Source organism: Schistocerca serialis, chromosome 1, assembly GCF_023864345.2.
Source record: "Schistocerca serialis cubense isolate TAMUIC-IGC-003099 chromosome 1, iqSchSeri2.2, whole genome shotgun sequence".
Classification (NCBI taxonomy): Eukaryota; Metazoa; Arthropoda; class Insecta; order Orthoptera; family Acrididae; genus Schistocerca; species Schistocerca serialis.
This window is the reverse complement of record NC_064638.1, coordinates 609098998-609114389: the sequence shown is the minus strand read 5'-3', so window position 1 is coordinate 609114389 and position 15392 is coordinate 609098998. Positions and strand designations below refer to the sequence as shown.

The 15392-nt window shown below is 39.2% G+C and overlaps 1 protein-coding gene across 1 annotated transcript in view; it reads left to right on the top strand.

The window, feature by feature from the left end:
• Positions 1 to 15392, top strand: part of LOC126477717 (cullin-4A) — a 109947-nt gene that overhangs the window by 76064 nt on the left and 18491 nt on the right. Inside the window, exons 9-12 of the mRNA XM_050103640.1 lie at positions 991 to 1155; positions 3149 to 3376; positions 3457 to 3564; positions 8555 to 8725. Of these exons, the coding sequence (XP_049959597.1) occupies positions 991 to 1155; positions 3149 to 3376; positions 3457 to 3564; positions 8555 to 8725 (672 nt within the window). The remainder of the gene's footprint in view (positions 1 to 990; positions 1156 to 3148; positions 3377 to 3456; positions 3565 to 8554; positions 8726 to 15392) is intronic.

The following is a 15392-nucleotide window of genomic DNA, read 5'->3' as shown; positions in this document are numbered from 1 at the left end:
TGTGGATGCGTGTGTGTGTGTGTGTGTGCGTGTGCGCGTGCGCGTGCACGTGCGCGCGTCCTTATTCATTACGAAAAAGGACAGGTATACACTCGCGCGCGCGTGAGTGTATACCTGTCCTTTTTTCCCCCTAAGGTAAGTCTTTCCGCTCCCGGGATTGGAATGACTCCTTACCCTCTCTCTTAAAACCCACGTCCTTTCGTCTTTCCCTCTCCTTCCCTCTTTCCTGACGAAGCAACCATTGGTTGTGAAAGCTAGAATTTTGTGTGTATGTATGTGTCTGTTTGTGTTTCTATCGACCTGCCAGCGCTTTCGTATGGTAAGTCACATCATCTTTGTTTTTAAATATATTTTTCCCACGTGGAATGATTCCCTATGATATTCAAATTATTTAATTGAATCGATAAAAAATCTACTCACCAAACGGTGGCAGAACACGCACATAAGACTGTTCTGATAAGCAAGCTTTTTCTTCAGGCAGAAGGGTTGAAGGGGAGGGAAGAAGGGTGGAGGAAAAGGACTGGAGAGATCTAGGAAAAGGGGTAGATTTTGGGAAAATCGTTCAGAATTGCGGGTCAGTGGAGACTTACCTTACAGGATGAGAAGGAAAGACTCTTTCCTTCTCATTCTGTACTGTAAGTCTCCCATGACCCACGGTTCTCGAGTAATCCAGCTTGAATTATGTACCAAGTACCCCTTTCTACAGACTGCACACCATATGATTATATGCTGTTGGCATACATGAGGTCTGGTTTTCTAAAACAGGTTAGATAAATGTGTTTGATTATGAATTCAGAGACCCCCTTGAGGAAATATGGAATAATTGGTTCAATAGGCATGGTAGAAGAATGTTAAAATATCTTATAGAATGTGTCTAGTTACCTTCATGGTGAAACAATACATATTTTTTACTTTAGTTACATAATATGACAAATAGCTTTATATTACAGTTATGATATATGGTATAAATAAAAATGTTTTGCTCTGCAGGATTTAGCTAAACGATTACTAGTTGGGAAGTCAGCTAGTGTGGATGCGGAGAAGAGCATGCTTTCTAAACTGAAACAGGAATGCGGTGGTGGTTTTACTTCTAAACTGGAAGGCATGTTCAAAGACATGGAGCTCAGTAAGGATATCAATGTTGCTTTCAAGCAGGTATGCTTCTTTGGAAGGTTTGTCTTTTTGAATTACTCTCTCATTAATGATGTGCCTAAATGTGCTCTTATTTGCTTGATATAAAGCAATCAAAAATTTTCTGCACACCAGTGCATGACAGCTCAATTTATATTGGCATCATTAAACTTGTAAGTTTCATCTCAGTGAGAAGAAAAGGAGATAAATTTTGTTGTTACGTATAATTATTAAATACATCAGTTTATTGTATAGCGTATTGTGAATATATGGTGAGTGATGACTGTTCGGCATTCAAAAACCAACACTTTACAAATTATGTTCTGTAATATATGGGATTTTATTTATTAGAATTGCAAGAATTTCATTTACATTGTTTACTAAATACTATACTAAGACAGTACTATTGAGCAAATATTTAGAATGCCAGCGTCCTGTATAGAGAACCTTTAATAGGTATTAATACTAAATTAATAACAAATTAACTACTCAGGCTGTACCGAGGATATGGGAAGATATACTCCTGCACAGGCATCAGTTCAACAGCAGAAGCCCAAAATATGATTTTCAAGGGTGGGGTGTTGCAGTTTGTTCTCTGAGGAGAGGGAGCAGGCTCACTTTGAGGCCGTTCAAAACATCAAAACATATTCTTGGTGGCTGTAGCTAATCTGAAAATTAGGGATTGGTTAATCAACCACCATTCATCAGAGAGTTTTAGTATATTGTGTATTGTAAATAAATATGGATCATTATGTACATGTATTATGGATACAGTCTAGATACAAATATACAAGGTCTGTTAGAAAAGTATCCCACCTTTGGCAGAGGGGGGGAGGGGGCTGGCTTACCTGGAGTGTTGGACACCTAATCATCCTCATAGAAGTTCCCTTGGGACTCCATACACTTTTCCCAGCGGTGCTGCCATTGTTGGAAGCATGCCAAAAAAGCCTCTATTGGAATGGAGTTTAGCTCAGCTGTCGTTGCTGCCATGATGTCCTCTCTTGTCTGAAATCATGTTCCTTTCAATGGCATCTTGTGTTTTGTGAACAGCCAGAAGTCAAGGCAGCCAAATCAGGAGAGTAAGATGCCTGTTGAAGCACGTGAGTCTGGTTTTGTAGTACTCTATGGTGATTGTGTGATCCTGTGGTGCATACTCATTGTATACCACACCACAGGAGTCAGAGAAAGCAGTCAGCATCACTCTGACATCATTGCGTGCTTGGCAGGATCTCTTTGGTCTTGGTGACGAGTCATGCTTCCACTGTGATGACTGGGATTTGGTTTCCGGGTTATACCTGTACTCCAGGACTAGTCGCCAGTGGTCATGGTGTTAACAAAGTCAGGGTCGCTGTTTGTGGAGACCAGCATGTCCTGTGAGACTTTAACACGGAGTTGCTTTTGCTCCATCATCAGCAGCTTTGGTAAGAATTTCACTGACAATCTCTTCATAGCCAAATATTCGGCAGCAATGGAATGTGCCAATACCCATCTCTTCCTCAACTTCTCTTATAGTCACATGAAAGTCCCACACCACCACAATGTTCATTTTGGCAGTGATCCGGTCATTTTGGCACATTTGTGGCTGACTGGAGCGTGGCTCGCTCTCCACCAATGTGCAGTCGTCTTTAAACCAGTTGTACCACTCTGTAATCCGTGTAATGCTCAAAGCACTGTCGCCGAAAGCCATCTCAATCTTCGGAATGGTTTCCACCCGGCTGTTGCCCAGTTTCTAGAAAAATTTTATGCAGTAGCGCTGCTCTGGTCGTTCTGTCGTTTCCCTTGCAGTGAAAAACACCGACGCAAGCACAACATACCACCTCACTCAATCTCTGCTTGCTAGCAACTGATGGTACTGACAGGTGGGAAAAAAATTCACTTATGTGCATGAAGGTTCAAGACAGCACATGCAAGCACACCATATTCAAGTGTATCGCAAAAAAATAAGGTCAGCTACTTTTCTAACAGATCTTGTAGTGTTTAAAAAATAGATCTGTAATGATGTGCATATCATTTTCAGCATATGGGGAATTTACGTTATCCTCAACTAGCCAATATTGATTTGACTGTGAATATTCTGACTATGGGTTATTGGCCAACATACCCCGTGTTGGATGTGAACTTGCCAGTAGAGATGATACAATATCAGAATATTTTTAACAAATTTTATCTCGGTAAGCACAGTGGGCGCAAGCTACAGTGGCAGCCTACTTTAGGACACTGTGTTCTGAAAGCTTCATTCACACAGGTTTGTATATTTATCTTCAGCATTTTAACTGTATCAGAACAATTTGTGAGCTCGTTCTCTTATAAATACTTTTTTTCCAGGGCAAGAAAGAACTGATGGTATCACTTTTCCAAGCCTTAGTCTTACTTCTCTTCAATGAATCAGATGAGCTTTCATTTGATGAACTGAAAGTGGCAACAGGTATCGAGGTGAGATGTTCCATTTAAATTTTGAAACTCTATTATGAAAAAAATCAAATTTGTATTCTATATTACACACTATTGTACACCGTGAGAAAAAATGTCCTTTGAAGAAAAGTCCTTCACATTAACAGAAGTAAAATTACTTGAAAGTTAGTATACTCTGAGCACGGTTTGTAGATATAGGCTATGAGTATGGAGCTGTCCAAAAGAATAAGTCATGGTCTGCAAATACAAACACAGATACTTTATAGAAGAATGGAGAAACTGGTAGAAGCCAAGCTTGGGGAAGATTAGTGTAGATTCTGCAGAAATGTAGGAACCCAAGAGAGAATGCTGACCCTATGACTTATCTTAGAATATAGGTTAAGGAAAAGCAAACGTATGTTTATAGCTTTTGTAAACTTAAAGATAGCTTTAGACAATGTTGGCTCGAATATTCTCTTTGAAATTTTGAAATGGGTAAAATACAGGAAATGAAAGGATATTTACAACACCCAGACAGCAGTTGTACGAGTTAAGGAGCATGAAAGGGAAGCAGTGGTTGAGAAGGGAGTGAGACAGGGTTGAATCCTATTGCCAATGTCATTCAATCTGTCACTGAGCAATCGGTAAAGGAAACAAAATTAAAATTTCCCAGCTGCAGCCATACATACATGCCCAGTAGGTTGAGTGCTAGACAGCTACAGTGTACATGTATGTCCAGCATGTATAATGGCCAGGTGGCCAAGGGCACTCATTTAAACTTGGTATGCAGGAAGGCCTAATGGTTTGGCACGGAGGCAGGTAAACATGCACAATAGAACGACGACTTGCTGACGTCCACATTTCAACATTCCTGCCGATGCCATTGTTACCTGCTCTTCTTTGTAATGCCGGAAAGTGCTACAGCTTTCATTTGCTCCTGGTTCCTTTCTGCTTATGAGTCAATTGAATAGATACAATTTGATTTGTTGAAGTACACAAGACAAATGATAGAAACATGTATAATCTGCAGGCCATGAATTATTCTACAGAACTTACATATCGATCTTTCAAAAAGCGAAAAATGTAGCAGAATAATTATAGTTTCTCAGTAACTCTCGCACAGCCAAGTATATGTAAATTGACTTTTTAATCTCATAGTACACATGATACAAACATATGAGTACATAATGTGAAAGGGTCTGAATAACCCTACAGAACTACAGTATCAGAAGTTTCAAAGGTGAAAGTGTAGCAAAATACTTGCAGTTTCTCAGCAAATGACTGAGCCGAACAGAGTCAAGTAACAGTAATTTGATTTCCTGATGTACAAAATACACATGATATAATTATTTATAATGTGAAAGGGCATGAATTATCCTACAGAACTGATGTATCAGAGCTTTCAAAAGATGAACAGTATGTCAAAACAGTTGCAGTATCTCAGCAATTCTCATGACTACACTGAACAGAAAACAGCACACCCTGTTAAGTAACTCTAATTTGACTTCCTAATCTAAAGTACATTTGACACAAACAAATATAATGTGAAAGTGGATGAATTATCCTACAGAATCACCTCTCAAATGACACAGAAGGCAAGCATTGCAGAAAAATACGTGCAGTTTCTCAGCAACTCGCTGCCATGTGGAACAGCTAACTATCTGAATTTTGGGTATCTTTGCTTGTAATTATTCATTTTAAAACTTTATATCTAGAAAATTATTGGTCCAATATTAATGAGTTTTTATAGGTTACCAGCACTTATATTTCAAGTGCAAATCTCACAGTACAGAATTTTTGAATCACAAGTAAAAAAAGAGTTCTTATCGTTTTTCCAAACTAACTATTTCTCAGACTGGGATAAACTTCTAAGAGAAAGATCAGTTTGATTTGAAGTTCTCTTTCGTGCTTATAAAATACAGCAATCACTGTGACTCTACAGTGTGATACCATTTTTATAAAGAATATTATCGAAGAGTGTTTCTATGCGCACTGGAAAGAGTGATTAGCTGACAGTGGCTGAAACCTGCAACAGTCGTAAGGCTGAGTCAATGGTCCGCTGGCAAGGTGCACAGTACATCACCTCCCTCAGCTGGGAGGGCAGGCTGGACGCTCAGCCTTAGCAGTGCAAAGGGAGAAGAAATAAAAACTTCAGATTTGCTGATGACGTTTTTATTCCGTTGGAGACAGCAAAGGACATGGAAGAGAACAGTTGAACGGAATGGATAGTGTCTTGAAAGGAGGATATAAGATGAACATCAACAAAAGCAAAACAAGGATAATGAAATTAGTTGAATTAAATCATATGATGCTGAGAGAATTTGATTAGAAAGCAAAACACTTAAAGTAGTAGAAGAGTTTTGCTATTTGGGCAGCAAAATAACTGATTGTGGCTGAAATAAAGAGCATATAAAATGTAGACTGGCAGTGACCAGAAAAGTATTTCTGAAGAAGAAAAATGTGTTAACATCAAATATAGATTTTTTCTGAAAGTATTGGTATGGAGTGTAGCCATGCATGGAAGCAAAACATGGATGATGACCAGTTCAGACAAGAAGTTTTTAAACAGGTAGTAGACTTAGGGCTATGGCTTGTAATGCTAGTTAACTCTATGCAGTAGAGGTTGGGGTTATGGCTCCTGTGGAGTACAGCTCTTTACGGGCTTCCAGATGACTAAATGCTGAGTGTAAGGGAGTTGTTTCGACATCCACCTGATTTTCATATTCTGCTCCTTACAAAGAAGGGGAACTAACAGAGTGGCTGAACTTCGAAGATTTTGTTGGAAATGCAAAGCATGAGATCACTAGTTGTAGTGAATCTTTTGTATATAGTTTTAGATCAGTCTGATTTTGAAAAAGAAGTGGTAATAAAAGGACACATTCAGCAGTCCATCACGTCTGCAGTTTCTGATAATGCCCATAATCTGTCTGTATGGTTAGTTGTTACCTGTGTTATATGTTTATCTTCAAGAAGTGATTGGAAGTTTCAGGCATGTACGGAAAGAGCAATGTTCTGAACAGATGACCTTGTGGTAAACTCATCGGAGTCTGGGAAATGGAAACATTACATTTTTCGTGTATCAGACTTTTCTTTCACTTTGTGGAAACAAATTCCTTCTCCATGCAGACTCTTCATTAGAACAAAAAGATTCTATATCATTATCAATCCCAAAGAAAATTTTCATCGACAACTCACTGCAGTTTCCTGTCTTCTACTGTGACCATATTCTCAATTTGCAAACACTAGTATGTGTTCGTGATGTACAAATAATTGTGTTTGAAATATTACACATTTTTACAATAGTTACATGGAATACAATTAATTTTGACATGTCGGAAAGCTTGTATTTATTTATATTTCTCCCTTACAAATTGAGAAGGAACACTATGAATAAAATATAAGTTTTTCTCTTTATGAATACATAGTTAATTTCAATAGCTATTAGTCAGTGATTCAACACTCACCTCATAAGCCATTGGAAGCAGTGATAAGAGAGTATCGTGTAGTGCAATGTGAGATTTCAGGCCTGTGTGCCAGACAGTTTCAGCTGCAGAAACCATGCAAAAAAATGTCATATTTCTAATTTTTTGAGTAACTTCCAGGTCATGTGACAGCTAAAATTTTGCATACAGACATTTTTGCAGTTTGGTAACAGTGGAAAAAACACAGCATATTTCAACGTGGCGGTTCTGTTGTGAGTCTTAAAAAAGAACAGGAATATACCCAAGGAAAGTGGAAGCCCTCTCTACAAACGAACACTATGCGCTGATACCATACAGCAGTGTTGAATAGTGACAGGGTCTTTGTTTTGATATAATGTTACTTTGGTGTTGGCCATAGTGGAAGTGATTCTGTGGTAGCAGCATGTTTTTACAATTGAAGATGGAACAAAAGGCTTCTAAATGGCAGTTTAAAACAAAAGAACATGACCAGTTGCAGAATTGACCTTATGCTCCCAGCCAGTACTTTCAATCTGCCATATTTTTATCTATTTTTTGATGTTTTAGCTATTTGAGGTGGTGGATAGGCCTCCATTGTTGTGATGTACATAGAATTCAGTTGCTGTCGGCCTATAGAAGTGTAACGTAAAAATTTCCATGTGATGATTGTTTTGCCAATTTCAAACTGGGGACTCTCTCTTCACTATAGTCTTTTACTGGTTTGTCAAATTTTCTTCACGTTGGAAGTTGGTCTGTCTCTCCAACAGTGTCCACTTTTAAAGATTTGGGTTTCATGTCTTGTACAGTTGAATAGATGTGTGTTGTATCTGCTAGCATATTCAGTGTACTCTTGGAAATAGACCAGCAGCCATCTTTAATATCTTACACAAGTGGGAAAGTTTTGCAGTTCAGGTACACCATACTCTCTAAACTGGGAATGAGAGATTCAACATTTGAAGTAAGGTGAGTGTGGTGTCTTGTCCTACCACAACAAAACAACAATTCATTGGTTTGGGTCATTGAAGGAGACGGTATCTAAGTAATGTTTGTAATGCAGTCCTCACTAAATTGTTTGAGAGAATGAACTGGTGTAGACAACTGAAAGATATATAAAAGTAAGTGTTCAGGAATGTAGAAATTTTTATTATTCTTCAAATCTTTGATTGACCTTTTTATTTTCCTCACAATATTTTCTTTCCTAGACTGACTAGACTATGTGGAACAACTCATACTGACTAGCTGCAGATGATGTGAAACAAATGTATTTCTCTCAGACTAATGCTGCTTAAATTGATCACAAACAATGGAAAGAAAGTCCAGGTTTTTATTAATTTGACACGAGGTGAACTTAAAAGTTACTAACAAATATCACTTTTGCATTATTTCAGTGTTATGGTTTAGCATCAAGGCTCTGTTCTGTATTCTATAATTCAGAGTAACTTTTATTTTCTTAATTATGCATAGCTGTCTCTTTCTCTCAGTTTACTGAATATGGATAATGATAAAATTAAAATTAGTTTAATTCACTATTGCATTTATTTGACAGATAAATGTGATGTTTAAAATGTCCCGACTTCAATTTGTTTGTTCAGGATATTGAGCTGCGTCGGACGTTGCAGTCCCTGGCATGTGGTAAAGCACGAGTACTGCAGAAACAACCAAGAGGACGAGATGTGGAAGACACTGATAAGTTCCAGTTTAACAAGGATTTCTCCAACAAACTTTTCCGAATAAAAATCAATCAGATTCAGATGAAGGAAACTGTAAGTGAATCATATTGTATTCATTAAATCGTTATATGTAGTCTGATTATAACTATGTGTATACAAATCTTGATGATAATGCTTGTAGTGTGGGAGAGGCCTTAAAGAGGAACCACAGAAGAATGTGTAGTAGTTTGATCAATTTTTTACAGTATTACTACTTCAACTATTAAAGTTCTTATCTCGCCAACATAATGCGACACCATCACTTAACGATACGCACTCTTGAATTTGAAGCAGTTGGGTATGGTACACCAAAGTTTTATCTGTTACACCCTTTGTTTCTTCTAATATTCATTATTAATGTTTTATTTGCCTTGTCACAATATGCAAATTTGGTTTCAGATGAGCCAGTATAGGAAAAAATAGTAAAAGTGCAGTGCTCATTGTCAAATATTTTAAAGTATCGAATAATGGATTGTGATTAAAATCTTAACACAGTTAGTACACTTCTCATAGAACATCAGAACCTATAGAACTTACTGCAGTAATCTGTTCAAAAATTAAGTGTAAGACAGATATTGTGGTTAGTTAGGAATAAGGGGAACCCTAATAGGCAGCCCAGAACTGAGGCAGCACCATTATGAGTGTGTTGGGATAGTCATTTGAGCCAAGGTAACTTCTAACAAATACCACAAAGTCCAGTGACAATGTTGTGACATGTTGAATAAGTTATACTATCAAAGTGCTGTCCCATACTGCCTTGTATAGGCAGTTACCTGCTCACAGGGGAGGAGAAGGAACTCGAAGAATAAACAAGTGGTAGGTCAGGCTCCCAGCCTGTTGAGTGCAACTGATACAGGAGATTAAAACTCTTGAGCACAAATATATGCCCTCCATGATGATACCAATTTTATACTAGGACCTATGAGTTTAGAACGTAATGTAGGATACCAACACAAGTAATGTGATGGACAGCCATCTAGGCTGTAGTCAGAAACCTAAAGCGTAAGAAACTTCCACCAAGCAGAGCTTTTCTGATATAGCATTATATATAAAAAATCTACTCTATAGTGACAACAGGACATCCAAAGTTAAGAAAATGTGCAAGCTTCCAGAGCCAGTGACTCCTTCTTCTGACAGAGGGGTTGAAGCGGAAGGAAGAGAGATGAAGAAAAAGGCCTGCTGAGGTTTATGAAATGGGGCAAATTATGGAAAATACCTCTCCAGTCCTTTTCCTTCATCTCTTTTCCTTCCCCTATTGCCAGGTGGAGGAAGAATTGCCTCTGGAAGCTTGCACATTTCCATAACTTACGAGGGTTGTTAAAAAAAGAAGAAGAAGCGCCATTATTCATTCCGACCGGCACATCACAACCCAACAATTGGTTCTACAGTTGTCAGTCAGTGTTGGAAGTGTGTCTGCAATGACCAAGACTTTCGGATATTCAAAGAGGTGCTCACAGTGGGTTTCACAAATGCTCACAGCAAACCACAAGATTTAAAAAAAAAGGACTTTTCATCTGAATTGTTGGAACAGTTTGAGACCGATGGAGACTCCTTTCTGTCATGGATCATTACAGGGGATGAAAACTGAGTGCACCACTTTCGCTGGAAACAAAAAGGCAGTCCATGGAGTGGCATCGTCCTCATTTACCACAAAAGAAGAAATTCAAGACAACCCCTTCTGCCAAAAAAGTCATGGTGACAGTCTCCTGGGATTGTGATGTTGTCATTCTCATTGATGTGATGCCATGAGAGTCAACCATCAATTCAGAGGCGTACATGAAGACTCTAAATAAACTCAAGAACCATTTCCAACGTGTTCGATAGGATAAGAATCGAGCAGAAATCTTGCTCCAACATGATAATGCATGCCCACACACAAGTCTGAGAACCCGGGAACACATTGCCAAATTGGGTTGGACATCATTGCCTCATCCACTCTTCTGCCCAGACCTGGCACCCTCAGACATCCATCTCTTTGGGCTGCTTAAAGATTCTCTATGGGTAACACACTTTGAAGAGGGTGTCAGTCATGCAGTGAAAACATTGCTACACCTAAATGATGAGCTTTTACTAGCAGGGAATACGTGCTCTTCCACGACATTGACATATGGCCATAGAACATGATGGGGACTACATAGAAAAATAGGACATGGACAAGACACACCGAGCGAGGTGGCGCAGTGGTTAGCACACTGGACTCGCATTCGGGAGGACGACCGTTCAATCCCGTCTCCAGCCATTCTGATTTAGGTTTTCCGTGATTTCACTAAATCATTTCAGGCAAATGCCGGGATGGTTCCTTTGAAAGGGCACGGCCAATTTCCTTCCCCATCCTTCCCTAACCCGAGCTTGCGCTCTGTCTCTAATGACCTTGTTGTCGACGGGACGTTAAAAAAAAAACCTAACCCCCTAACAAGACATGTTGATGTATATTGATGTATATTGTCACCAAATTCTGACTCTTTAACAATAAATATCCTCATATAGAAGTGTTTTTTTTCCCACCATTTGATGAGTAGATTTTTTTTTCGTCAATCCAGTTGTTTTATTTTCATGAATTGAATATCTTTGTTGATAGATCAGAGCATTAGTGAGTTTGACAAGAGAAGTTGATAAATATGTGCTAGATCTATAGTTGTGTGCACTGTGTACCATGTGATGCTCCGGTCAGTAGCATCACTCTGCCACATCCTCCCATAGCGAGCACTTTGGGTTGCATGTACAACATTTACCATTGATTTTCATATTAGTTTAGGTATGCTGAGGTTGCTTAACCACTGTAGTGTTTATTATGGGGGCATAAAATAAACACAAGAAGTATTATGTTAAGTAGGGTCATCTACAGTTTTCCGAGCATATAAATTCTACATGAGAGAGTCAGAAGCAGAAACAGTGTCCCAGTGTAGCAGTCGCCCTAGTGTTGCCATTTATCAGGGTAGGCAATGGCGCTGGACTGTGGGGTATGAGACAGACAGAGCGCATGCCATCTGTCTCTGCACAGAATGTATCACATAGCCACCTTCGTACATGCACACTACTATAGTGATAAGGTGATCTCAAATGGATTTAGTAGAAGTAGAAAACTCAGTTTTGTTTCATGGATCCTCATCAGAAAATTGCATGTGGGAAATAAATGTTGGATTTTAGATCTATAAATACTAGAACCATGGACCTTGCCGTTGGTGGGGAGGCTTGCGTGCCTCAGCGATACAGATCGCCGTACCGTAGGTGCAACCACAACGGAGGGGTATCTGTTGAGAGGCCAGACAAACGTGTGGTTCCTGAAGAGGGGCAGCAGCCTTTTCAGTAGTTGCAAGGGCAACAGTCTGGATGATTGACTGATCTGGCCTTGTAACAATAACCAAAACGGCCTTGCTGTGCTGGTACTGCGAACGGCTGAAAGCAAGGGGAAACTACAGCCGTAATTTTTCCCGAGGGCATGCAGCTTTACTGTATGATTACATGATGGTGGCGTCCTCTTGGGTAAAATATTCCGGAGGTAAAATAGTCCCCCATTCGGATCTCCGGGCGGGGACTACTCAAGAGGATGTCGTTATCAGGAGAAAGAAAACTGGCGTTCTACAGATCGGAGCGTGGAATGTCAGATCCCTTAATCGGGCAGGTAGGTTAGAAAATTTAAAAAGGGAAATGGATAGGTTGAAGTTAGATATAGTGGGAATTAGTGAAGTTCGGTGGCAGGAGGAACAAGACTTCTGGTCAGGTGACTACAGGGTTATAAACACAAAATCAAATAGGGGTAATGCAGGAGTAGGTTTAATAATGAATAGGAAAATAGGAATGCGGGTAAGCTACTACAAACAGCATAGTGAACGCATTATTGTGGCCAAGATAGATACGAAGCCCACACCTACTACAGTAGTACAAGTTTATATGCCAACTAGCTCTGCAGATGACGAAGAAATTGAAGAAATGTATGATGAAATAAAAGAAATTATTCAGATTGTGAAGGGAGACGAAAATTTAATAGTCATGGGTGACTGGAATTCGAGTGTAGGAAAAGGGAGAGAAGGAAACATAGTAGGTGAATATGGATTGGGGGACAGAAATGAAAGAGGAAGCCGCCTGGTAGAATTTTGCACAGAGCACAACATAATCATAACTAACACTTGGTTTAAGAATCATGCAAGAAGGTTGTATACATGGAAGAACCCTGGAGATACTAAAGGGTATCAGATATATTATATTATGGTAAGACAGAGATTTAGGAACCAGGTTTTAAATTGCAAGACATTTCCAGGGGCAGATGTGGACTCTGACCACAATCTATTGGTTATGACCTGTAGATTAAAACTGAAGAAACTGCAAAAAGGTGGGAATTTAAGGAGATGGGACCTGGATAAACTAAAAGAACCAGAGGTTGTACAGAGATTCAGGGAGAGCATAAGGGAGCAATTGACAGGAATGGGGGAAATAAATACAGTAGAAGAAGAATGGGTAGCTTTGAGGGATGAAGTAGTGAAGGCAGCAGAGGATCAAGTAGGTAAAAAGACGAGGGCTAGTAGAAATCCTTGGGTAACAGAAGAAATATTGAATTTAATTGATGAAAGGAGAAAATATAAAAATGCATTAAGTGAAACAGGCAAAAAGGAATACAAACATCTCACAAATGAGATCGACAGGAAGTGCAGAATGGCTAAGCAGGGATGGCTAGAGGACAAATGTAAGGATGTAGAGGCCTATCTCACTAGGGGTAAGATAGATACCGCCTACAGGAAAATTAAAGAGACATTTGGAGATAAGAGAACGACTTGTATGAATATCAAGAGCTCAGATGGAAACCCAGTTCTAAGCAAAGAAGGGAAAGCAGAAAGGTGGAAGGAGTATATAGAGGGTCTATACAAGGGCGATGTACTTGAGGACAATATTATGGAAATGGAAGAGGATGTAGATGAAGATGAAATGGGAGATATGATACTGCGTGAAGAGTTTGACAGAGCACTGAAAGACCTGAGCCGAAACAAGGCCCCCGGAGTAGACAATATTCCATTGGAACTACTGACGGCCGTGGGAGAGCCAGTCCTGACAAAACTCTACCATCTGGTGAGCAAGATGTATGAAACAGGCGAAATACCCTCAGACTTCAAGAAGAATATAATAATTCCAATCCCAAAGAAAGCAGGTGTTGACAGATGTGAAAATTACCGAACTATCAGCTTAATAAGTCACAGCTGCAAAATACTAACACGAATTCTTTACAGACGAATGGAAAAACTAGTAGAAGCCAGCCTCGGGGAAGATCAGTTTGGATTCCGTAGAAACACTGGAACACGTGAGGCAATACTGACCTTAAGACTTATCTTAGAAGAAAGATTAAGGAAAGGCAAACCTACGTTTCTAGCATTTGTAGACTTAGAGAAAGCTTTTGACAATGTTGACTGGAATACTCTCTTTCAAATTCTGAAGGTGGCAGGGGTAAAATACAGGGAGCGAAAGGCTATTTACAATTTGTACAGGAACCAGATGGCAGTTATAAGAGTCGAGGGACATGAAAGGGAAGCAGTGGTTGGGAAGGGAGTAAGACAGGGTTGTAGCCTCTCTCCGATGTTGTTCAATCTGTATATTGAGCAAGCAGTAAAGGAAACAAAAGAAAAATTTGGAGTAGGTATTAAAATTCATGGAGAAGAAATAAAAACTTTGAGGTTCGCCGATGACATTGTAATTCTGTCAGAGACAGCAAAGGACTTGGAAGAGCAGTTGAATGGAATGGACAGTGTCTTGAAAGGAGGATATAAGATGAACATCAACAAAAGCAAAACAAGGATAATGGAATGTAGTCTAATTAAGTCGGGTGATGCTGAGGGAATTAGATTAGGAAATGAGGCACTTAAAGTAGTAAAGGAGTTTTGCTATTTGGGGAGCAAAATAACTGATGATGGTCGAAGTAGAGAGGATATAAAATGTAGGCTGGCAATGGCAAGGAAAGCGTTTCTGAAGAAGAGAAATTTCTTAACATCCAGTATTGATTTAAGTGTCAGGATGTCATTTCTGAAAGTATTCGTATGGAGTGTAGCCATGTATGGAAGTGAAACATGGACGATAAATAGTTTGGACAAGAAGAGAATAGCTTTCGAAATGTGGTGCTACAGAAGAATGCTGAAGATTAGATGGGTAGATCACATAACTAATGAGGAAGTATTGAATAGGATTGGGGAGAAGAGAAGTTTGTGGCACAACTTGACCAGAAGAAGGGATCGGTTGGTAGGACATGTTCTGAGGCATCAAGGGATCACCAATTTAGTATTGGAGGGCAGCGTGGAGGGTAAAAATCGTAGAGGGAGACCAAGAGATGAATACACTAAGCAGATTCAGAAGGATGTAGGTTGCAGTAGGTACTGGGAGATGAAAAAGCTTGCACAGGATAGAGTAGCATGGAGAGCTGCATCAAACCAGTCTCAGGACTGAAGACCACAACAACAACAAATACTAGAATGAGGTGTTTTTTTTAAATCTGGGTAAACAAAAATTGTTATGTTTCTACTCAAGAAAGCAACGGCATTATTAAAGACAGTTTTTATTACAAGGTAGTAGTAGTAATAATAATAATAATAATAATAATAATGACAGGAGATGTGTGTGCAAAAATTGGTGGTGAGGACCTATTTTCGTAGGTACGGTCAGAAAAGAAGGAAAGATGAAACTAATGAGAGTGGTATAAGTTAAATCTATTTTGGCACCTCAAAAAGCACGTTATCATTGGTAC